This window comes from Plectropomus leopardus, chromosome 4, assembly GCF_008729295.1.
Source record: "Plectropomus leopardus isolate mb chromosome 4, YSFRI_Pleo_2.0, whole genome shotgun sequence".
Classification (NCBI taxonomy): Eukaryota; Metazoa; Chordata; class Actinopteri; order Perciformes; family Serranidae; genus Plectropomus; species Plectropomus leopardus.
Window position 1 is genome coordinate 14464737 of NC_056466.1, and position 25104 is coordinate 14489840.

The 25104-nt window shown below is 39.0% G+C and overlaps 1 protein-coding gene across 1 annotated transcript in view; it reads left to right on the forward strand.

Annotated features, from left to right (window-relative positions):
- Positions 1-109: 109 nt before the first annotated feature.
- The window catches only part of herc3 (HECT and RLD domain containing E3 ubiquitin protein ligase 3), a 29201-nt gene continuing 4206 nt past the window's right edge, over positions 110-25104 (forward strand). Inside the window, exons 1-23 of the mRNA XM_042484877.1 lie at positions 110-180; positions 2462-2814; positions 5250-5409; positions 5978-6054; positions 7248-7469; positions 7788-7879; positions 8932-9062; positions 9335-9486; positions 10567-10640; positions 11398-11522; positions 11693-11752; positions 13317-13428; positions 13874-14063; positions 16136-16299; positions 16454-16567; positions 16906-16932; positions 17022-17120; positions 17270-17440; positions 17517-17660; positions 19077-19243; positions 21156-21222; positions 22311-22393; positions 24178-24361. Coding sequence (XP_042340811.1) covers positions 2592-2814; positions 5250-5409; positions 5978-6054; positions 7248-7469; positions 7788-7879; positions 8932-9062; positions 9335-9486; positions 10567-10640; positions 11398-11522; positions 11693-11752; positions 13317-13428; positions 13874-14063; positions 16136-16299; positions 16454-16567; positions 16906-16932; positions 17022-17120; positions 17270-17440; positions 17517-17660; positions 19077-19243; positions 21156-21222; positions 22311-22393; positions 24178-24361 — 2838 coding nt within the window. The 5' untranslated portion in view covers positions 110-180; positions 2462-2591. The remainder of the gene's footprint in view (positions 181-2461; positions 2815-5249; positions 5410-5977; positions 6055-7247; positions 7470-7787; positions 7880-8931; positions 9063-9334; positions 9487-10566; positions 10641-11397; positions 11523-11692; positions 11753-13316; positions 13429-13873; positions 14064-16135; positions 16300-16453; positions 16568-16905; positions 16933-17021; positions 17121-17269; positions 17441-17516; positions 17661-19076; positions 19244-21155; positions 21223-22310; positions 22394-24177; positions 24362-25104) is intronic.

Sequence of the window (25104 nt, forward strand, 5' to 3'; positions counted from 1 at the left end):
CAGACCACAGAATGTGATGGGTCACAGGATTTGTTGTAACACCTGCACTTCCTGGTCGGCTGGCCAATCGCAGCCTCCCTGTCTTATACGCTCAGTGACGTAGGCAGCTGTGGTACTTCCTCGTTTGTTTTCTGAGCGGAACCGAAACCAGACGCCCAATTTCAGGATGCATCTATCCAGGTAAACACCTTTATTTTAGGATGAGCCAGCTATACTTCAACGCTGTTTCGCTCACAATTTAGTCATCGGTTAACCAGTGGATCTCTGTGTTTTTAGCCTTGAGACTGACAGTTAGCGTTGCTGTAGCTTGCTAAGGTTAAATAGCTAACTAATAACGCTGACGGCTGGTGTGGGTCATCAAGCTGTCTGTTTGGATCCGTTAAGTTAGTGAACTGTTTAACCAGCTAATGTCAGTAGAGATATTTAGTTACGCCTGCACAATGTGTTTATAACGTCTCCGCAACGCAGGCCACTCCTCTTCACTTTCTCCCCAACATCAAGCTCACGTAACCGTAAATATACGTCCTTAAGGATGATAAAACAGATAAGATATATTACAGTAAACACAGCTAACTGCCAGCTGAGCGGATTCATATTAACACGATTCTCACTGCAATGCGAGTGAATAACAATAACAGTTCACATGTAATTAACGTGGGTTCAAACTGTCACCTAGGAACTGAAGTTATATGTGTTATAGCAGGCTTAAATGAGCTTTATTGAATTATTTATGTTTTATTCAGTGTTTCTTTACTGTGGTTTTACAGTTCATTTTCAATATTGTTTTACTTTCTCTCACCCAATTACCAGGTTATTAAGTGCACTCAGCTAAAAATAACGGAGTCTTATGCCACAACCCACCTTCCCTCATGAAGGCTATAATGTTCTGTTGCCATTTGTTTATTATCCATAGCTAAATCAGTCTTTAAAATGTATGTATTGCATGAGGATTGACAATCTATTAATAATTTGCTCATTGCCTTTTAGCCACGTTTTCAAAAGAATCCAAATTTTCCAAGGTTTTAAAGGTTTAAATGTATGTGAAAGATGTCTGAATATAGCACAAGAAAACTGATGCTGTGTCAGGTTTCTGTGAGTGTGTTAATGGGTTACTCAAGTAAAGGGCTAATAAAACACCAAATGCAGAAAGGTGTCTCAAATACTTAATCCACCCTCTTTGATATATAGCAGTTCTCACAGAAAGATCTCACTAGAGCTGACAGGAAACATTTATAATTCATTTAAAATGTAAGAAAATACTGACACACCTTGAAACTGATTGGTCTGACCAACAATCTAAAACTCAATTTACTTTTATAGAGAACTAAGACATGCAGCACATTTTCACATTTTATAAGTTATAACCAGTGAATGTTTTATTTTTCTTAAAAATATATATATTTAAAGGTCTAGGTTATTGGATTTAGTGGCATCTAGCTGTGAGGCTGCAAAATTGCAACCACCTGCAACTTTGCCCTTATGTCAAGCTTGTAGAGGTACTTCGGTGCCTGACACGAAAATGCAAAAATGTGGCTGGCTCTGTCTAGAACCAGTATTTGTTTTGTCTGTTCTGGGCTACTGTAGACTCTGACCTTAAAATATCTGAATGAAAATGGGCTCTGTGGGTACCCATAGGTCTCTCCTTTACAGACATGCCCACTAAATACTAGTCCCATGTATTTTTTTTTCCTTATTAAGACAATCTGGTAAGAATTGCTTTACTTTGTCAATATGAACTTTAAAATTGTTTTGAATTGCAAAATAATAGAAGTGAAAACGTGATTAAAAAATGTGATTAATCACAATTAACTAATGAAATTCTGTGATAAATGGCGATTAAAAAAATCATTTGACAGCCTTATTAATCAAGTAATTGTTGTAGCTCTAATAATTTTACTATTATTATTTTTTATTATTAAGGCTTTATTGCAGGGCTTTTTTATATGACTGCATTCATTTTAGCTAGATGTAAATAAAAGTGTGAGTACATTTGTTCACATTATCTCATCCAGGGTGGAAACAGATAATAAATAACTCTTAAAATGGGGGTCAGATGGACATAAAAGTGATCATTTTGGAGTCAGGTGTCTGAAGGGAAGCAGTGATTGTATTTTCACCTCTCTTGGTCTTCCCGTCTCCTGATTTGACATGTTTGTTATTATGTTCTGTTGCCATTTGTTTATTACCCATGGCTAAATCAGTCACTAACATGCATGTATGGCATGAGGATTGACAGTAAGGCAGGACTGCTTGGAGCTGCTTAAGATGGGATTACACTGACAGGGTTTATTTAAACACACTGCCCTGTTCTTCTGTCATACTGCTTACATCATTCTCACACACGGCCACACCCACCTCTAAACCTGTACTCTATTCTTAAAAAAACATCAGCACAGTGATCAGTATGTGTTCTTATGAAGAAAGATGACTTAATAATTACCCCTTGTTGTGTTTCCTCCAGGGTTGGAATTTACATGAAGAGGAGAAAGCGGGGCTGCTCTCAAGCCTGAACACTTTTTGTCTTCCTCCATCTGGCCGTCACCCTCTCTGCCTCTTCAGATTGGGGCTCATCCCCTCTCCCCTTCGCCAACATGCTCTGTTGGGGGAATGCAAAGGATGGACAGTTGGGTATTGGTATAGAGAGGAACCCCATATTTGAGCCAAGGAACTGTCAGATATTCAGCGGCAGGGGACTCAAAGAAGTAGTCTGTGGAGGGCAACACTCGATGTTCCTGCTGCATGATGGGAGTGTGTACACATGTGGTTCTAACAGCTGCGGACAGCTGGGCCACGACAAACCAGGGACTTCCCCAGGTAAGGTTTTGGGCATAAACAGCACATCTACCGATGTTTGATTAACCATTACAAACTGTAGGTTGTTGCACCACCCTGCTGCACTACTCCCAGTCACTGTGAGTGGAAAGTTACCAAACAGGCGTGAGAATGTGGGTGAACATGACACAGTGTGTTTACAAAGGCTGTTTTATTGGTAGTCTAGGGATGGCAATGTCAACCTGTCCACCACTTTGGTTCCAAATTTAAATATCTCGACCACTACGAAATAGCGCCATGAAAGTCTGCATAGGCATTCATGGTCACCAGAGGATGACTCATTGATTTTGGTGATCTCCTGACTTTTCCTTTAGTGCCACCATGAAGGAGTGAGGGAAAAAAATCAATAGCATATAATATTGTGATATTTTGCACAGGATGACATATCGATAAATGAAAGCCATTTATCATTTTGTTAATATAAATGATTAATTTTGCAAATACATATTAAACTCGTGGTAGCCTATAAGTCAGTTGTTTTTTCGGTGAGATGAACAGACTGAAAACTTTATCTTGTTAAATAAAAAAGATGTTCGAAACGTTTTCCTTTGGGGACATGATTTGCTGTTGAAAAGAGGTAATAATTAATGTTATTTTAAAACTTGGAGTGGAGAAAGCAGACACTGACACTAGATCGGACTGGTTCCATATTTGTGTTGGCCACAGTAGTTCTCCACATGGGTGATGTTTTAGTTCTACGACCTTACTGCTACATGCCACAAATCCTGCATACTGGACCTTTAATTTCAACAGTGATATTAATCTGGAAGCATATTAAACTAAAAGATATTAAATAGCAGCTACAGCTTAATTTTCTGTGGTAGAGTTTGACCGTCTTGAGAATATCTCATAATATTGAGGTTCCAATATTATGATTCTCTTAGTTTAGACTGAAGAAGCTCTCCGAAAATGCAGTGAATTGTTCTTTTACAGATCTTTGCAGGTTTCTCTTGTTTTAATTTATGGATTTTATAGGGTTGTATTATACACCAAGTTGGTTTAAATGCAAAGCAAACTGTGCAGAGTATCAGTATGGGGTGACTCCATTTTTTAGTGGGTTCTACAGGCAACATCAGATTGCACGATTACTAACCACATAACCATTTCTCGGAGGATTGAAGCTCTCATGGCTTATGAAGCGATTGCAGACAGTGGTTGGTCTGTGTTGGTATCATGTGGGTGGAAGTTTGTGTTACTTTGTATAGGCATGTGGGTGAAGCTGTAACAACAATGAATAAATGCAGGAATCACTGGAACTTGAGCAAATAAAATAGATCTATTCAACCCAAGGTTTTTACAACGTAAAAAAATATGTTGGATAAAAGCTGCTTAGGTTATGTCCCACTCCTTTTATAAGCACTACTCACTATACACAATAATGTTTTAGGCTTTTCTCGGATATTTTGAAATATTTGAATATTCATTCATTGTCCGTAACGGCTCGTCCTCACAAGGGTCACCAGGGGGCTGGAGCCAATCCCAGCTGTCATTGGGCGGAAGGCGGGGTACACCCTGGACAGGTCGCCAGACTATCGCAGGGCTGACACATATAGACAGACAACCTTTCACGCTCATAGTCACACCTAAGGGCTATTTAGAGTCACCAATCAACCTGACCTGCATGTCTTTGGAATGTGGGAGGAAGCCGGAGAACCCGGAGAGAACCCACACAGGCACGGGGAGAACATGCAAACTCCACACAAAAGGGTCCCCGCCCACGGACTGAACCTTGTTCCAATCCGGGATCCAACCGGGGTCCCTCTTGCTGTGAGGCGATAGTGCTAAGCAAGACACCAGCGTGCCACCCATATTATTTGAATATATATCCCTTAATATTTCATGAACAAATGTAGATTGATGATTAAATGTTTTGAAATCATACTATTGTACAGTCTCGATTGAAGCCACAGCATCAGGATTAGTACGTATTTGTTATTTTTTTCTAAGCAACTGTAACATTTCTAACCTTCTTTGATAAACCGGTTCTATAGCAGGAAATTAAACCAACTGCACAGTTTCTGATTGTCTGCACCACAGTTTGTCCTCCTTACATATGTCTCCTGCTCTATTTCTCTATTTTATATGGCGTGGTACAAAATATTGCACAGACAAGCCTAGCCCTGTGTCCAGATTCTATCTAAGTTTGAGCAGTCCAAAAGATGAGATAATATGCCCACGCTAAATGCCTCACATGGGTTGGGTCCATGGGGGCATAATGAGTGCTCTCTGTTTCAGCAGATCTTAAAATAAAATTAAATACCATCTGGATTCTGTAGCTTGCTGACTGAAAGGAAGGGTGGTTTGGTTTTTAAGCAAAATGTTATTTACTGTACATTCTCTCTCTACACACTACATGCTTTGATCTGCGTTTTTGTCATGAAACTGCTCATGTCTGACGGTCTTCCTCCTCTCCACAGAGCTTGTTGGAGCTCTGGACACTCAGACAATAACAATGGTGTCGTGTGGTCGGGCCCATTCAATGGCGGTGAATGAGCAGGGTCAAGTGTTTGCGTGGGGAGCTGGTGAAGGGGGCCAGCTCGGCCTAGGGACTGCAGAGGCGGCTGTTCGGATCCCAAGGTGACTCAGTCACACACTGTAGAGTAATTCAAGCTTTTAGCCTGACAAGATAAATAACACTATAGGAAAATGACGTTGAAGAGATTGGAGGTTTGAATATTAACATTAGGACTGGGTTCAACCTGTGGAAAGCCATAGTTTCAAAATAACCACACTTTTAATCATGCTGGTCCCATGGAATCATTACATAAAACACAAGTATAATTTGTGGAGTAGTTTCTTAAGGCTGGCCTTACATTTTAGGTCAGAGAGTATTATGGGCTATGTCTTCATGTATATTATGTATTTTTGTAATATTTTGTTTTGATCTTTTTTTGCACATAATCACATTTTTTTGCTTTTTTTAATCTTATCTTATATATTTTCACAAAACTATAAACCAACTAATTTCAACCAGAAAAGCGAGGTCCACTTACTCCTGGAAAATCTCCAAACTTCAACCTTGTCCTCCTAACAGCTGTTGCTTTGATGTAATTTGCAATTCAATAGAGCGAGCAATGAGTAGCCTCAGACAGATGTTTATATGTTTTTAGTTTGATTAAAAAATGTTTTGGTTTTTCTCCCCTAGGTTGGTCAAAAGGCTGTGTGACCACCGGATCTCTCAAATAATGTGTGGGAATCAGCACTGCATCGCACTTTCTAGAGGTTTGAAAGTCACAATCTCTTCATAGCACAACAGCACTGTTCAGATCTAGTTTGTCCAAACTCTGTCCATATCCAGGTTAGACTTGTAGTTTAAACTGCATCTCAAATTAGGTCCCTGGTGGTTCAGTGGATAGAGTGGGCGACCCATGTACAAAGGCAGTGTCCTCGCCACAGCAGTCGCGGGTGCGATTCCGGCCATGGCCCTTTGCTACATGCCCCGGCTGGGGAGCTTAGGAGCTCACGTTTCATTTCTTGGGCAAATTGTTTCACAAACATATTTTACTGTACTGTTTAGCTGTAATTTGAGAAAGCTTGTGACAAGGCAATCATTTTTTCCTGGTTGAAAGCGGACCAAGCAACGCCCTAACTTGCACATGTCTCTAAGTGCTACGACACATGCTTTATTGTTCTGATTTGTTGTTGTACCTGTCTGTGCCAGGTGACAGACGCCCACAGGAATTTGAAAAAAAGCTGAGACTGAGAGGTCAGGCTACGATATATGAACACATTAAAAGAAATTATATCCGCTGTTGAGACCAAAGCTCAGTTTACTGAGAATACTGACACTGAAATAAAATGGTGAAAAGTAAATGTAGGGCACAGTACATGTAAATATAAATTTAGGTCACAGCCATTGTCTTCTGTTTTGTAAAAGAAGTTAAGGGTTTTACAACCACCTTTCCCCACATTTGCTATTTCTTTAAGATCTTTTTTTGGCATCAGAAGACAGTGATGCAGAGAGACAGTTTGGATAGAGAGAGGGGGTCCCCAAGAGATAATGCAGATGCATGTTGTGCATTATGTACTAATCAGAAGAATTTTAGATAGAAGAATGTTTCAATACATTTTGATATATTGGAATTGAAATCTGTTAATACTTCATTTTATGATTATAATAATTAGATTTTTTTATTACGATTTTATACAATGCTGTGATTTTTATATGCTTGGGTCGTTATTAATTTAGGCCTGATGAGTTGGCCGTTGGAGGCAGAAAGGCAACTGAGGGACAGCTAATAATTAAAAAAATATATATATCCTTTAAGAATAAATCTCTGATATTTTTAAATATGTCTGCCCGTAGTCTGCTGTGATTTGTGGGTGCAACACATTTAAACAACTACATATTTTCACAGTACCAAACAAATGTTATATATTTACCTATTTTGCTTCTCTGTCTCTTTCCCTCCCAGACGGTCAGCTGTTCACATGGGGCCAAAACACCAGCGGGCAGCTCGGTCTCGGGAAAGGAGAGCCCAGCAAGCTGTTCCCTCACCCCCTCAAGTCTCTGGCTGGTATTCCTTTGGCACAGATAACCGCTGGGGGAGACCACAGCTTCGCTCTCTCCTTGTCTGGAGCTGTATTTGGTTGGGGCAAGAACAGAGCTGGACAACTGGGTCTCAATGATAAACAAGGTAGATAATAAGCTGCACGGACAGAAGCAAGACACTGCCATTTAATAGAGAGAAAGGATGTATTATTGTTATTACTGTGTAGATTTAAGATCACACAAAGGACTTACAGCATTGTTGTGACACTGGATAAAGAAGTGTGTATGTTTCTCGGAAGCATTACGTATTCATACATCAGAAATGTACAAACCTATTGGTCAACAGAGTCACAGATTCATTTCCACTACAGTACTAGTTACCATGTTCCCCTAGGTTTTTCCTGTCATTGTTAATTCATCAAACAGTCTGACCTTTTGTGCCTTGTTTATTGTCCTTCCTCAGATCGTGCTGTCCCATGCCACATAAAATTCTTGAGATCTCAAAAAGTTGTTCACATCAGCTGTGGAGACGAACATACGGCAGCCCTCACAAAGGTACAAAGACAGATAAACTTCCACCAGTGCTTTTCAGCAGAGTCCTGCACTGGTCTCATTTTTAAAGCCTGCTCCTGAATCGAAATCAAAATGTGCAATACTGCACGTCATCACATCTAAAGTGAATTTAAAAATTACAGTAATTTGAGAGAATATTCTTTGCTTTTTCTTATAATACTGAGCCACACATCTCCACAGGTAACATACCTGTTAGTAACACACCTGACCGAAGCATCTCTGCATTAGTTACTATGTTAAGATTTTTTTTTAGACTTTTCAGTTTTTTATTGGATAGGACAGACTTGTACATGGAGTGCCCGCTCTACCAGGTGAGCTACTGGTTGTCCCTTTAGTTACTATGTAAACATGCTGTTTTTATACCTTTGGTCCGAGAAGCTGGCGTTCCAACAAGCCGTAGGGAAGAGTTGAATTATGATGTCACTGTGCACAAAAACATTAAACAGAGTTCCTGCTGGACCAGGAGACAGAGCCACCATAAAAAGTATAGCAGGATTAAAACATTAAATTGAATTATTATTCCTTTGATATTATTTTAATATATTTATCATCAAATACCCAAAATTGAACCATCATCTTCTTTCTCCAGCCAGAATCGAACCCCAAATTAAAATTATGACAAAATACCACCCATAAATCACCTTTTTTGTGGGCCACCGTACATGATGCAGGACTCTGCTGATAGCAGGGCACCAAATGTTAAATAGTCCAGTTTGGTTAGACGCTGCTCGGCCAGCTTTTCAGATATTTGGTATATGAGGAACATTCTTGCTGAATGACAACTCATGTTCATGTATCAAGACACAACTTGATACATGTGACTAGTAAAGAAAAAAATCTAAATCTTATTTCGGCCAGACAGCCTAAGTCTTACTAATCTTAATCCAGCACCTTGACACAAGCTGAACACATGTGCTTTAAGTGAAGTCCTGGAGATTTTTTTTGTCTGTTTTACTTTGACTAAGTGCATTACTGTACCAAGAATCTGTCTCAAACAAAAAAAAGAAAACAATTTTGTGTTGTGTCTCTGGCAGGATGGTGGTTTGTTTACATTTGGTGAAGGCTCGTGGGGTCAGCTGGGCCATGGCTCCACCAATAATGAACTTTTACCCAGAAGAGTGCTGGAGCTCATGGGCACTGAGGTGTCCCAGATCACCTGTGGGAGGTACTGTCTCTTGTAATTAAACCAAGACCATTTTATTTGATGCACCCATACAGTCTGATGCAACTCAATACGGTTATATCTTTTTGAAGCTCACACTGTGTCAAAACAGAACACCTTTATAACAGTATCAAGAAAAAACAAAAGATTAAAAGATCACAAATTTTTGCAGTGTCATTGAATTGGTTTACCTCAGACTGTAACTAATGAATTCAGTGCATATAAGCTGGCTTAGACCCTCTGCATCCTAAATCTTGCTTTTATCTTTTTGTCAGGCACCACACGTTGGCATTTGTGCCTTCCACTGGTGTGGTGTATGCATTTGGTTGTAACAGCCATGGCCAGCTGGGCTCAGGAATAATGGGGGATGCTAGGAGCCCATATCCAGTCAAAGCCAGTTTCTTTACTGGGAATTTCCATCGAACAGGTGAGCAGACGACCGACTCTTATAGTTAGTGTGTGTGTATATATATATATATGTGTGTGTGTGTGTGTGTGTGTGTGTGTGTGTGTGTGTGTAATTTCATTATTTTTTGCATGTATCATTTATTATTTGCAACATGAAAGGTAAGATGGCTAGGTGAAAATTTCATTGCCACTTTATCCATAGAAATAAGAATAACCTGCAGGAGGTCATTAGCAAGACTGAGTCTGTTGATGCTTTAAGATGCACATTAAGATCCTCTTTTATTCTCTGGCTTTTAGTTGAGTTTAACCTGTTTTTAACTGATTCCCTGGGTTTAATTTGGGTTTTAACTTGTTTCTAGTTGACTCGTACGTATTTCCATAACTTATGTTTGGTCTTACACATATTTATATTGTATATGTATACATATATGTCTGTCTTTGTGAGGTACTTTGGTGCAAAACCTGTTTGCTTTTAAGAGTGCGATAGAAATTAAATATTCTTGAAGAGCTGACATTGACAAGACCAAGTCCATTTGGAGACTTCAAAACTTATGGACACTGACCATGTGTTTGAGGGTATAAAGTTTAATAATCAGTTAATAACAACCTGTTGCAGCTTTCACAGATGACAGTGAAATGTCCTGTTAGTGTAAAATAAGCTTCCAAATACTTAACTGTCACTTTGGGTGCTAATGTGCAGGTGTATAACTGAGGGTGAAAGAGGGTGAGGGTGCATTTGCTGCAATAATCTAATAATCTGAGCTCAGTTTGTAATGTGAAAGTGTTGCCTGATAATATAATTTAGCTGGTGTGGGTTGTACGAGAATCTTTTTTAGGCTGCAAGATGTCTATGAAAACTATTTTACAAAAATAAGATGTTATCATTGCTGGGTACGTCCACAATATGTTATCCTTTATCCTTCATAACCATGTATATCAGCAGTACAGTCAAGGGTCATGGTATTTTGTAAAACATTATTTATAAATGCAGTTTAAAAAGATTAACTGTACAATAACAAGCAAGAAATACAACTCCTCAAAGTGACTGTTTGATTAACTGTTGCAGCTAATGTGCTGTTTTTCTTTCCTGTCTTATTAGAATCAAAACAATATACAGTGACCAAAATCATCTGCGGAGGAGACCATAGCTTCTTAATGTATTCTAATGAACAGGTATGTGATTAAAGTTAGATTTTAGTGACTCCTTTTTCTGAAGCTTGTTAGCTGAATTACTATCGTTTTATTTGCATCAGTTGACTGCAAATGTTTCTATAGTCTCCTCTTAAATGCTGTAATCTCCCTTAGAATTCAAAGCATAAGTATAAAAATGACTTTTTCTGCATCATAATTTGCAATATAACATCTCATTTAAGATTTTACTGCAGACATACTGTAAGTTAATCAGAAAACATGGTGAAATGTGTCATGCATGAAAATCAAAAGTCCCATTAAGTCGAACTGTAAAGAGCAATGACATATCGAGTACTTCAAGTCCATATTTATTTCCTTCCTTTCCTAACAACGCAAACATAACCTAATATTAATTACAACAGAGGAAAAACGCTAATTAAGACTATTTCTGATAACCTTTCTTATGTTGATGCTTTGCATTTACTCAGTGTCAGTGTTTCACCACAGGGTGGCATTAATGTTTAAGCTTTTCCCAGTTCTCATAAAGGAGCTATGCCATATGTGGAGCTCTTATGTGCTTCAAAAATCCACCAAATTGCCAGGAATGTGCTCTGATAAAGACATACCATACATTCAGCCTCGACAGCAACTATTTATACTTCAGGCGTGGCCTATTTATTTTATCTCCAAGAGGAAAGAGACACAACCCAGACCGAAGCCCAAATGTGCTGAAGTACCAGTGCAAACAATCTTCCAAATGTTTGTGTTATCTTGTCTCTGTTTCTCTTCCTCTCTGCAGAGTTCTGTCCCCCCAGAAGACTTCAGAGTAATTAATATCAGTAAATCACTCTCCCCAATCAATTATGAAAGATTAAATTCATGGAGGTTAAAGCTGATGTACAGCACAGACTCCAGTGTCACAAAGTAAGTCAAATAAAAAGTTATTCTTTGAAATGTATTAGATAGTACTGAATATCAAAATATGTACTCTCACGTAGATGTCAAGTAGTAATGGTGGTATAACTTGGCTTGATTTTGTCAAAGATATTCTATTTTAATGGTCTCTGTACTCTGTTTAATGTTTTTGTGCACAGTGACATCATAATTCAACTCTCCTCTACGGCTTGTTGGAATGCCAGCTTCTTGGACCAAAGGTATAAAAACACCATGTTTACATAATTACTAAAGGGTCTGTCCTATCCAATAAAAATCTGAAAAGTCTGAAAAAAATCCTTACATAGTAATGTCCTGTCACAGTGCTCATTGGTCATTTTTTTTATTCTTTTCAGTAAAGCATATATAAAAATGTTTCATTCATTTTTGAGCGGTCTACCTGTACCTGGTCTGTACCTCCACTACATGTTTTGACAAAATTAGCTGAGGATCACTTGATTTGGTCAGACTCCTATGTAGGCTAGCCTCCTGGGAACTGATCCAACAGGGACCTCACAGGATCCATGTCTCATCATTTAAACATCATGACTGTCAGGGCTGGGAAAGATGCTCTCTGTTGGGTCACTGACTGATTTTCTCTGAACATCACTCTGTGGGAAGGTGTGTCGGCTTTTTAGTTCAGACTCATCAGCAGATACTTATCGTGTCGAGGAGATGAACTGTGGAGGCCATCAGGGTGGAAAACAACATGAAGTAGCTCATACTGTACTGTCTGCTGAGACTAGTGAAACTCATTAGGAATTATCGGTCAGTGATTATAAACTAGCAATATAATATACATTATTCTGATAAAGGCCATTCTGCATAATGAGGACTTTTACATTTTGTACTTTAAGTACATTTTAATTACTTTTACTTGTGACAGAATATTTCCACTTGTTTTGCTGCATGAGAGATCTGAGTACTTCCTCCGCCACTTGCGGTGTTAGAAGGGAAGGAACAGTAAGTGGGATTAATACGACATGATTGCATTTCATCTGACAATGATATTTTTAAATTTTATTGCTGTATGAAGGTTTACACCTACATATAAAAACAAAATCAAGTTAACGGCAAAATACTGGACAAATATAACTGAATAAGAAATGGACAAAAACTGGCATTAATGACTTGAAAAGTTTTGATTTTTTTGGACAGAGGATAATATAGCTTAGAGGAAAATACGTACAACTATATAATATGCAATTAAACAAGCACAGTGTGTACATAATTGTACATAAAGTTAGTTAGGGACCTAAGAGTTGTATCTTGTTTGCATTTGTTGTATTGTTGTTACATTTGGGCCCTGTAGCTGCTTATCTGGTTCTTTAAGCTCACAGAGTTCATAATGCAGTGGTTCAGCACTCACACTCACAGTGTACTATCTGCATCAGTGTTTTTTGTTTGACAAACAGTCTCATGAGATCAGATCTGTATTTGTGTTATGACTAAATAAAACCTGTGCCATGAGACTATGAAGGCTTACACTGTAAATAGTTGCAGAGGGGTTTTGTTGGCTTTGTGTAGCCGTGTTTATCAGTTTGCACTCACTATCCTCAGCTCTTCCAGGCTGAACAGGGAATCTGCTCGGGGATTGACTTAAATACCTTGAAGGCTGTGTGTTCACCTAACCATTGGTGTTTAATCCAAACTAATGTGTCCCTTTTACATCGAGGCTTTACTGCAAAGATCCCGAATGAGCTCTGAACTATTATTATCCTGTTAGTGATCACTGAGACATCGTAGATAGTCGACATTTAATCATGTGTTTGTTTGCTTTCTCAGCGATGATACCCACTTCAAAACCAACCCAAAGATCCCGGGCATCGATCTCAACTCTGTCAGAACGCTGTTTGAGACGCTCAGCAAACCGGCCTTCTCTGGACTCCTCGAGCAGGTAATGACTAAAAGTGTAAGACTCACATTCGATTAAGTGAAAACTCAAACCTTGTGGTTACAAGAAAACACTCATATGTGAATATTGGGCTTGTTTTGAAAGTACATCTAGTTCTGCTGCAGACTGAGTCATAACCTCTAACATTAGCTCAGTAATGATAGGTTTGGGGTTCATGCACCTCAACATGAGTTATAATCTGTGTGGAGACTGAGGCCACATTTCAAACCACTAAAAGCCTCTCCCAAAAATTTAGTGACTGATATTTTTGATCTAAGCTGTTTTGGAAATAAAAAACATCCCGTAAATTTTAAGTTATTTACTTGTATCTTTCAAACATATTATAATAAAGTACAGTTCAAATACTTTTCTCCTTAAATCGGTGTAGTTAAAAGTAGAAATAAAAAAAACTATGTTCCCTCTTTCTATGTCCATCTCCTCTGTCTAGGCCACCAAGAGTTTTGAGAGTCTGTTGATCCCTCAGCTGCCGCGCTCCCCTCCTGATGTCGAGGCCATGAGGATCTACCTCATCTTGTCCGAGTACCCGGCCCTGATGGACTCCAAGAACTACATCCGCCTCACTATCCCCCTGGCCATGGCCATTCTGCGGCTAGACACCAACCCCAGCAAAGTATTGGGTATCATACTTGCATGCACACATTATAAGTTTTTTTTTAAAATACCAATCAAGTCATTTTTAAATACCAATGAAATCGTCTTTGGTAGAAAATAACCAAGAAAATCACGTCATGTCAACACCTGTGGCTCCATCATACCACAACTTGTCATCTATAGTATGTCAGCATCCTCATACACATCATGACCTATCTGACGCCAGCAACCGAGATAATGGTTCAAGAAATATATGTAATATAGCCTGATGGATTTTTGAGGGGACGATATTGATATTTGGTAAGTCCTCCTCACAGAGGTTAAAGGTATAGTCAGGAACTTTTTCCTTAAAAAAATAATGAAGACCTATAAAAAAGTAATCCTGCTCAATCATCACGTATGGGCTCCTGTTCATGTGTGGTGGTGACAAACGCGTGCGTCCCACGTAAAAAATTGTCCAGCCACTGTTTCTCTAGATGTGCTGCAGCTGACACGAAGCTGAGACGCGCCTGACAAGCGCTGCTCGACATTGTAAACTGATCGTCAGGGACAGTTTCAAACATAAATGCACAAAATTACACAATCCAGTGCTGCATCTTGCATGCATACTTTCAAGCTGTTTGATATCTGCCAGCAAACTGCCACTTCTCACACACCAATGTGATGCTGCAGGTGCTGCTGGGCCGGCTGGGTGTGTTCGCTTCTGGTGGCGACACGTCCAGGAGGAGAAGCCAAATTTGAAAGCTGTGTTTACGAACTCCCAAAGAACAATGTTACTGACTATGCCTTTAAGTTCAGGTTGTAGCTGGCCACACAGCGAAAAAACACCAACTTTAAGACCGTCTTTAAACATCTTAGTATTTATTTAAACATCACTGTTTAACCTTGCAAAGAATATTTAAATTAAAACCTTTCATGTTAGCAGAGCAACAGTTTTATGGTGTGTGGCCCATACCCTCTTTATTGTTGAGGAGTATCAGATAATGATATATTGGCGGGCACTAGGGCTGAGTATTGGTACTCAATGTAAGGTATCGACCTGAATAACCCAGTACCAAGTAGTATCGAAAAGTCTCTTGTTAAACAATTCCTGCCTTCAGTGACTTGTTTGTCAGGGACTGTCCCGACTCCCTGCCAGATCAGCAAACTTTTTGTCTCTCCCTTCTCTGGAGCTGCTCTTGGTGCAGATCAGTTCACCCTCTGCCCAGTAAGCACCACCTAACACATCAGTAGTGGCAAACATCCAAAACCGAGCCGTTAAACAGTCCGAACAATTTCAAGCCAACACTGAAATGGCTCAAATCTGTTGTTGAACCTGTAAAACCATTAAGTAATGTTATCTTTGTGATGCTAACAACTAACCCTGTCACTGTGTGTGTGTGTGTGTGTGTGTGTGTGTGTGTGTGTGTGTGTGTATGTGCGCTGGTGGGCTTTCAACATCCGTTCCCTACCAGAACTCAAAATCCCCCAGCAGCACCTACAACCCACACAATCTTTAGCATGGTTAAGTCAAGCACAGTGTATCAGACGGAGTTGGCAGTTCAGTTGGCTGAGATGCTACTGAAACTAAAGTTCAAAAGTTTATAAGGTTATAAGGTTATACTACATGCAACTTCATTCACATTATGGCTTAACAAATGAGTAATCTATTGGTATCAGTATTACTTTAAGGGCACAGGTATTGGTACTGGTGCTTTATTTTTTGAAACAGTGCCCAGCATTAGCAGGCACAATGACAGCCACTTCTCAAAGGCATTCATGGAGCTGTATTAGATACACATGAAAAATAAGAGGAAATTGTGTGAAGAGTGAAAGAAGAGAGCTAGGGTGAGAATTTCTTACCTCTGTACATCTGGCATGTTTGATCAGCATGTTGATACCTGCAAATACAGTATACAAACAGTATAAGGAATCCTGATTTTTCACATTTATTGCTCATGCTAACAGCGTTCGTGTATGAATATGAACACAAACATATTTACACTTAGAAAGGTTCAAAAACACTGACAGATCAATGTTGTTACAGTTGTAGTAGTAGTCTTGTTTGTCCAAGTGTTTTCTCAGTAATTTAATTTAACCTTTCTCTTTGCTCCTGCAGATAACTGGTGGTGTTTTGTGGATGGCAGCGTGTTCACCAGAATGGTGGACATGTACAAGAGCATTGTTGTGTTCATGCTGACAGGAGGCAAGACATTGCTGGTACCGGTGTTCTACCAGAACTATTTTATCGCCACACTGAGGCTGCTGGAGAAACTCCACAAGGTATCCACACATGCTCACCTGCTGCTCCTGCAAATGTAAACTCTGCATGACCCTCAGTGCAGGCTGAAGAGGACATTTGTTTTTCCTGGTGAAATGGTTTTACTGTCCACCTGACATTTCCTGGAGTTGAGGCAGGTGTTTGTTCTATTCGCAGGTAAACTTAAAGGCCCACCATGTGGAGTACAACCGCTTTTATATCCCTGACATCACCAGCCTGGTGGACATCCAGGAAGACTACCTCAAATGGTTTCTGAGTAAAGCTGACATTGTGAGTACTGACATTCTCCAACAATGTTTCACTTCCTTGTTACCTGACATCTGCTGAGGCTACACACACACACACATGCACATGCACACACACTCACTCTTAACTCATGTCATTCTCAATGTCTGCAGAGACAGTAAGGAATTATACCCAGAGCCGCATGTGGGTGTGTCGCTGTTTGTCAGTTCTTGCTGCCCAATGAGCGCCTAAGATCACAGACAAGCCCCTAACGCCTCGGGCCCCGGAGAGATTTCTTAATCTCATTACAGATGCTGCTCTTCAACTTTTTTCCATTTCAAGTCAGGTCAAATGACTCTGCTTTCTCTCATTTTGTATTCTAGAAAGTGGGATCATCCTCCCCTTCACAGGTACTGTGACATCTAAAATTACAAATTCAGTTTATTAACTCCCCTTTTTTTAGTGTTATTAGAGTAGTATTTCCTGATCTTCCTTTCAGAGTGACTTTCCCTCAGTGAACCTATGTGCCTACCCGTTCATTCTGAACGCTCAAGCCAAGACAACCATGCTGCAAACAGATGCTGAACTGCAAATGCAGGTACCTGCTGTTAATGTGATCTTGTGCTTTCATATATTTGGATCGCTGAGGTTTCATTTGAATTGTTCTCACTACAAATGTATCTTTTATGATGTATTTGAATTCAAGTCTCCTCTCTTGCTTTTTTGCTACCTCAAACTGTGACAAAGATGGCAGTAAGCGGTGCAAACCTACACAACGTCTTCATGCTGCTTACGCTGGAACCCCACCTCGCTAGGAACCCTTACTTGGTGCTCCATGTGCGCAGGAACCATTTAGTAAGTGACACACTACGTGAGCTCACCATGTACTCTGATGTGGACCTCAAGAAACCGCTCAAGGTGAGAGCAAGGCCTAAGTTTTGAAGTTCACTTTGGAACTGCAATTTTGACCAAATAAAACACCCCCCCCCCCCAGGTGATCTTTGATGGTGAGGAGGCCGTGGATGCAGGTGGAGTAACTAAAGAGTTCTTCCTGCTGCTGTTAAAGGAGCTGATGGATCCTGTTTATGGGATGTTCACTCATTACAAAGAGTCCAACCTGCTGTGGTTCTCAGACAAAGTAAGTTAAAACTGTAAGCACATGCTAAGGATGTAAAAAGTTCTTAAACACATTGCAAATACAAGAGGCTCAAATCTCAGAAACCATCAGTTATTGGTTGGACATTGATTAGCCTCTGGTGGCAAGCGCCAGTATTTCGGGCTGATCAGATGTAGCCAGCAGATATCCCGGCCAAGACTTCCTTTTCCATATGTCGGTCATTTCGGCTAATCTCTATGAGCAGATATCTGCACATGATTGAGGTTAAATTTGAAAAAAGCTAATATAAAGCTAACTTGTCATCAAACCAAAGCTGGTGGGCTCAGCACTTTGGCCAAAGTCTTCCACCTGTCCAGACGACTGTTTACCTGCCGTTCAAACCTGACCGGTTGATACTCATACTACAAACTGACACCAATCCTGCCGCATATAGCTTCTACATTCTTATGCAGATAGGTGTTTATAGAGTTTAAAGGAGCTCTGTGCGAAATTAAGAGCATATAAGTTGTCCGGACACGGTTCTAAACATGGAGCTGGCTGAGCCGGCGGCCAGCAGCTAACAGCATTAACTCCATAAACGGTGCTAAACAACGGCAACAGAGCTGAAAAAGCGTACTGTCACAGGAGGGTGGGCGTTGTGCTTGTGCCACAATGCTGTCCCAATATTAGCGGTAACCGCTGAATGAGTGCAGTGTAAAGCAGGGGCAATGAGCTCGCCAGTGAGATACACAAACAGGGACTCTTAGGGACATGAGGCAGGACCGGGTACCACAACAAACTATAGAGAATCTTGTAACTGATCTCCAGAACGTTTGCTTTGGCCGTTATTTGACCTGCAGCTGTATTTTCCAGCAAGAGCTTGTTTCTCAGTGTTATGTCAGTGAGAACATTCAGATTTACAAAACAGACAAGTCTATAAGGTAACATGTCACTGAACCTAAGAACTGCTGTTACATAAGTCACATGATTGTGATCCAGAAATGAAACTGAATGATCACGACCCCTTCATGACCCTGTTGTCTGTCTGTGCAAGATGAAACTGCTTTTTTATATCCTCTTATTTATTACACTTACTTCAATCCTTTTTTTTTATCCAGACCTTAAGGAACAGAGTTTGTGGAGGAAAATTTTTAGTCAGTGAAACGTCTAAAACACAGAGCGTTACAAATTCAAGCCGTATATTTATGTGTACTAATACTACTAAGCTATTGAGCATGTTTTGGATTAAATATTTTACTAAAATGTTGTAGTTGTCCAGCTAAAGTTTTTGTTGAAGGGCAGGGTTGAAAACAAAGTCATAGTTATTATCAAGCTTTAATAGGCTTGAATTTGTGAAGCATGCTCATAAAATACCAATTTTTACCGTAGAATAATAAATGTTGTCAGTCAGGTACAAAACAGTAAACAGTAAAATAATGTTCCTCTGTGTGTTTCCAGTGTTTTGTTGAGCAGAACTGGTTTCACCTGATCGGGATCATCTGTGGTCTGGCCATCTACAACTCCACAGTGGTGGATCTCCACTTTCCCCTGGTTCTCTACAAGAAATTGCTCGATGTGCCGCCGACGCTGGAGGACTTCAAGGAGCTCTCACCCACCGAGGCTAGGTAACATCCTGTAGGAGGAGAGCAGCACAGCAGCACTAAATTTACTGACTTTATCTGTGCAACATTCACACAGATGATAGCTTTGTTTTTTCTTTGACATTGCACCTGATGCAAACAGTTAATCTTGATTGTGTCCATACCTTGAGGCAGGCCTAATGCTCTGAAACTGGGAAGTTGCTATGGCATTAGTTCTGTTCTTTTTAAAGAATTAGCAAATAGTGACCTTGCACGGCAGCTGGATTCTTGTGGTACCATGAGATTACACAAGAATCACAGGATCACAAGATCACACAGAAATCCATCTCGTCAGGTTTTAGATTATGCATTGTGTCCACACCATCAGTTGTTCAGAATAAACAGCGTCCTGTGTGGAGTTACTGGCAGTTGAAGCATGGTCTGTGTGTGTGGAAACACAGAAAGGTGTTTGTTTGTTCAAAACAACCAGAGTGCTCCATAAGAGGTTAGTGTAGATGCTATGGGTTGCATGATGAGGAAAATATGCAATAATGTTGAAAAATGTGACAGCAATATTACTTTAATAAAGAGATATTGCTTGTTGACTTAATAAAATGAAAGTAAATTATTTCTAAAATTCTTTATTTAACAAAGTGAACAGTGAACGGCACACAAAAGGCAATAATATAAAAACAATAATACATTTTAATGCAGTTTTATACTGATACTCTCTTTCAACTGACGCAAAGGTTCAGTGTCACAGTCTTATGCGATGAGTTAAGCCAAAGAAGCCTCAAAGAGAAATTCTTGCTATCTGTTAATCTACGAGTGTAACAAAATAGCATTTAATTGTTAAGCAAATGCACAAACTCCTGTTGTGCTCAAACATGCATATACAACTATGCCACTCACTTACATAAGCGTGTGTGTGTGTGTGTGTGTGTGCGTGTGTGTGTGTGTGTGTGTGTGTAGCAATGAAATTAGCTTCCATTGGGAAATGCCTTTTCATTGAATTTGGAACAGGAAATCCAACACTTCCTTTGTGCCTGATTGAGTCCAGTTGAGATTAGTCTGAAGCGAAAACACTGTTGCTATTGGAGACAGCGCCAATTTAAAGTACATGATCTACAGAAGGATTTTATGTCACACACTTTTATTTTGACTGTCTTAAAAGTTTGAGCAAGTTCATAAGACTAAAGTCAACGCACTGGCTACCTCACACTGCCAAGAAAGAGGTAAAACATTGTTCACATAAGTGTGTTTAAAATGCACAAGTTCTGAGTTGTTTGAGGTTAACTTTATTTGTTGTTGGGGTCAAATTAAAAGGAGATGGTATTTGATCTGCTTTCACTTATTATCATTTCCCTTGCCAGCTACACTTCCTCTTTCCATGTTTCCTGTGTTTCTGGTGGTAAATATCCAGCATGTTGTTTGCAGGAAAACTAACACACTCCGCCCTCTGAGTCATTTCCTGTGGTGTTATTACCTAATATGTTACCACTTCACTTTTAATCTAACAGACAATGTTGGTTTGATCCATGCGGCTGTGTGAGAGGCACAGCCGATCCCTGGTTTTCATTTTAAAGTCAAACAGGGACAGATTTAAATCTGCAGGTGAATGTCACAAGCTGTCTGATAAGGCAGAATAAACAGATATGATCCCACGGACTTGTAGATATTTCTGAAATGAAGATTATTATGACAGCTATCAGGTCCTCAGCGGTGCAAGATGGTAATATGCATGAAAGATATTTTTCATATGAAAGGTACTAATAATTTCCTTACTTCATGGAGTGGTGAACATTTTAAATGATGGTGATATTGGCCTTCATGTTTTTATTTGTTTGTTTTACGTCACACTAATAACATTATTAGCTTGTGTTTTTCGCCCACTGATACAACCATGAGCCAACAGTGTCTTTTCTTCCAGACATCAACTCTGTCTGTTCTTCTGCAGGAGTCTACAACAACTTCTAGACTATGAAGGAGATGATTTGGAGGAGACATTTCTTCTCAACTTTGCCGTAAGTGTAACTTTTCACCTGTTTCACTCTTATTCATGGCAACCTTAAGAATAAGTTTACGTTTGTTATTTTTTTTTGTCAACAAATTCCATAAAGAGACCAAGCACCAAAGTTGCCAACCTGTCACTTAATACTTGATACCTACCCACTTTGTGTTTTCACATTGGTCACTGTAGTTAGAAGCCCATCTATGATGAGTTGGAAAATCAGATTTGTAGCATGAAACCATTTTATTCAGTGTTTTTACCTGTTCAAATCACCTAGTCTGTTTGTTTTGGAGAAGAAGACCTTAAAACCTCCTGAGCAATGAAAACTGAAGGAGGTCTAGCCAGAAGAAGTTTTAGATGATTGAAATCTACAATCCTCACCACTATATGGCACTAAATCACCCAAAATTTCACACTGACCCTTTAACTGACCCAGGTAAATGTGAAAATATGCTGATTTTATACAAACTCCAATTCCAAAGAAGTTGGGACGTTGTGTAAAACGTAAATAAAAACAGAATACAATACAATGACAATGATTCATTGTATTCTGTTTTTATTTACGTTTTACACAACATCCCAACTTCATTGGAATTGGGGTTTGTACAAGCTAAAATAACTATTTATTTAAATAGTCTTGTAGGTTTGGTTATAGCAATTTCCGTGTTGTTTCTGGACAAACAACAAGAATCTTACTATTTAACAAGGTCTATCTCTGTAGGGATCCTTTCTATGATGTTATTAGAAACTTTAAGTAATGATCCGAGCCTGTCAGTGGCAAGAAAAAGCACTTTCAGTGAGCGTAAATTAAGGGTACTCAGTTTCCTGCAGGGATTACAATGCAGCCTGTCACGCAACTTCCTTAATATAACAGTACTTTATTTATCTGTATTATATGACAGTATAACTGTATTTTTTTAGTAGTGTATATATATATATACATATATATCATGGATTGCAATATGGCCTAAAAATATTGCAATATTTTATGAAGTTCACATCACCCGGCCCAACCTTAAGTGTAATTTTTTTTTTTTTTTTTTTTTTTTTTTTTTTTTTTTACAAAACTCTTTAAGATTATTTGATGTGTTCACATGTCAGATCACCAGAGAGAACTATGGGATGACAGAAGTAAAAGAGCTCGTTCCTGGAGGAGAGAACATCAGTGTGGACAAAAACAACAGGTAACAATTTCACTATATTAGTCTTTTTAAGAATAGATTAATTAGCTCTTCCTTGTTTTATGAAAATTGAACACTCTACACTGTTCTTTCTGAAAGACAAACAGATGACTGAGATTTTAAAATATATTATTTTTCTAGCACTGAGATTATCATGTCGCTCACACAGCTGGCAGCTTGTGTCTGAAGGTCATGTTCTGTGCTGAAAACATAAAAACAAAGATTTTGATATTTTAGTTGTCGTGCAGTGTGTTGCTCTTCCCCATCACCACCCTGTTTCTTCAGCTCGTCCTTGTGTCAGTGGCTTTGATTACAAAGTAATGTGGAGGAGTCCGCAGAGAGTTGTGGGGTGGGCACTGTCAACACGTCTGGCTGCTGGTGCTAAACAGATGGCGAGAGCGGCTGTGACCCAAGTTGTTGCTGCAGAATCGCCTCAACACTCAGATATAAAAGTAATAACAAAACATAACGTTGTTGCTGTGGTGTTAAACAGCCACACACTGAAGGAGACGTGTTTATTTAGACTGAATAACGCTTGTCAGAGTGTTATTCATCGTTAACTTGACGGGTATCTCTTGAAAGATGTGGTAGCACTTGTATTTGTACTGCTTTGTGATACAAAGCTAAAGAGCAGGTTATCCTGTAGCTCAATTTACTTCTCTAAATTCAATGAAATAACATTATTTTGGAGCTTCTTTATTTTCATGGTCTTCCTGTTTTAACAGGATGCTGTGGGGGCATGTCGTTATAAAACAGCAAGTCAACATTTTATTAAGGACAGTTTTATTTTGTGAGAGTGGTGAAAGAGTCTCCTTAAACTTTGACCTTCTGACCATTTTAGTGAAAGAGATGTGATTGTTTCTGACGGGGTTTTCTTGAACAGCATGTGATTGTATGTAACTGGTTATGCACTTATTTTTTTTCATATGATATCTCTTGCAAATGTGATCCTGATCTAAGTGATTATATTAAGGTTATAACACTAACAAAATATTCTTGTGTAAAATAAAGGGATCTAAATTTTCCTGAACATTTGTTAAGTGCACATCCACATCTTTGCATCATTGATTTTTTAAACCAAATTCTTTAATTCATTTATATTCCAATAAAATATAAATTACTATAAACTAGATTGTACAAAAATAGTTGCTGTCTTGTTATCAGAGTTAATGTTTCAGTGATAAATATCTGGTCAAAATTAGGCTGCATCCCAGTTCCTTTAAGTCCAAGGTGATGTCTTTAAATGTTTCATTTTGTAAGTCCAAAAGATATTAAATATAATATGATAAAAAAGAACAGAGAGAAATATCCATATTTGAGAGGCTGGAAACAGCATTTTCTGCAATTTTTGCAAGAAATTTTACCCTAACGATTAATCAATTATCTTAATGGTTAATGATTATTTTCTGTCGATTCATTTATTGACTTATCGTTCCAGCTCTGATCAAAATTTCAAATTTTATGCCGCTCATATTTCACTTAGATGTAAACATGCCAGATAAAGAGGTTGTTGATGTACTCCTGTGAACCTGAAATAATGATCAATTAATTCATAACTTACACTCACATACCCACATAATGAATAGTGAAAGAGGAAGCAAGTGTTTACAGTCACACCTTGAAGTCTGGATAAATTCTTTCTTTATTACCTGATTTATGAGGATGGAGCTGCAGGGCAGCATGAATTAATGATCAGAATGTTTACGTAACCTGTGTGTGTGTGTGTGTGTGCGTGTGCGTGCGTGCACGCACGTGTATGTGCGCGCGCTTGTGCTTGTGTGTTACAGGAAGGAGTTTGTGGAGGCCTACCTGCGCTACGTGTTCTCAGACTCGGTGAGCGAGCAGTACTCAGCCTTCTCCTCTGGCTTCCTGAAGGTGTGCGGGGGAGAGATCCTGTCACTGTTTCAGCCATCTGAGCTGATGGCCATGGTGGTCGGCAACAACAACTACAACTGGGAGGAGATGGAGAAGGTAAGTGTGTGCTTGGAAAATCAGGGCATCACTGAAGTCAGTAGGATTCATACTCAGGGAAACATGAATGACATGACTAAAAATATGAATAGAAAAATCAAAAATCACAAAACATATAAGATCAGAGGGCTGTTGTAAGACCAATAAAATTACAGCAATAAATACAACAAGGAAATATAAAAACAGACTCATAATAGGTTAAAATTATTGACATTATACTATATTTACAATTAACAAATACGATCCTACATAAGATATCACAAATCACTATATATCTATTTTCTTGTTGTATTAGATTTGACAGGAACAATGCTTACTGATCAACATAGAACAAACTGTAAATAAGCCAGAATTAGACTGAAAGGTTAAAAAGGCACACTGAAATTAAAATTTAAACCATATAAACAGTTAAAAAGCTGTATTCATGCGGTAATGCTGACAGTTTATTTTGTAGCTTAGAATCTGAACAAAGATGGGATGTCTTGACATTTGGTTTTACATATTTTACTGGTGATGTCAACTCTAGTGTCCACAGGTCCCTGTTGGGCAGATTACAACACAACATCAGTGGGAAAACCTAAGAGCGATGGTTATGTAAGATGCAAAAATGAGAGATTTAGCTGTAATTTGTATACATTTAATGCATAAACACAAAGATGCACGCACACCTCTGAGGAATTTGTTTTACTGATTCCTGTTGTGCAAAATTTGCTGCATGAGAGGAAATGTTTTAATGAAGATAA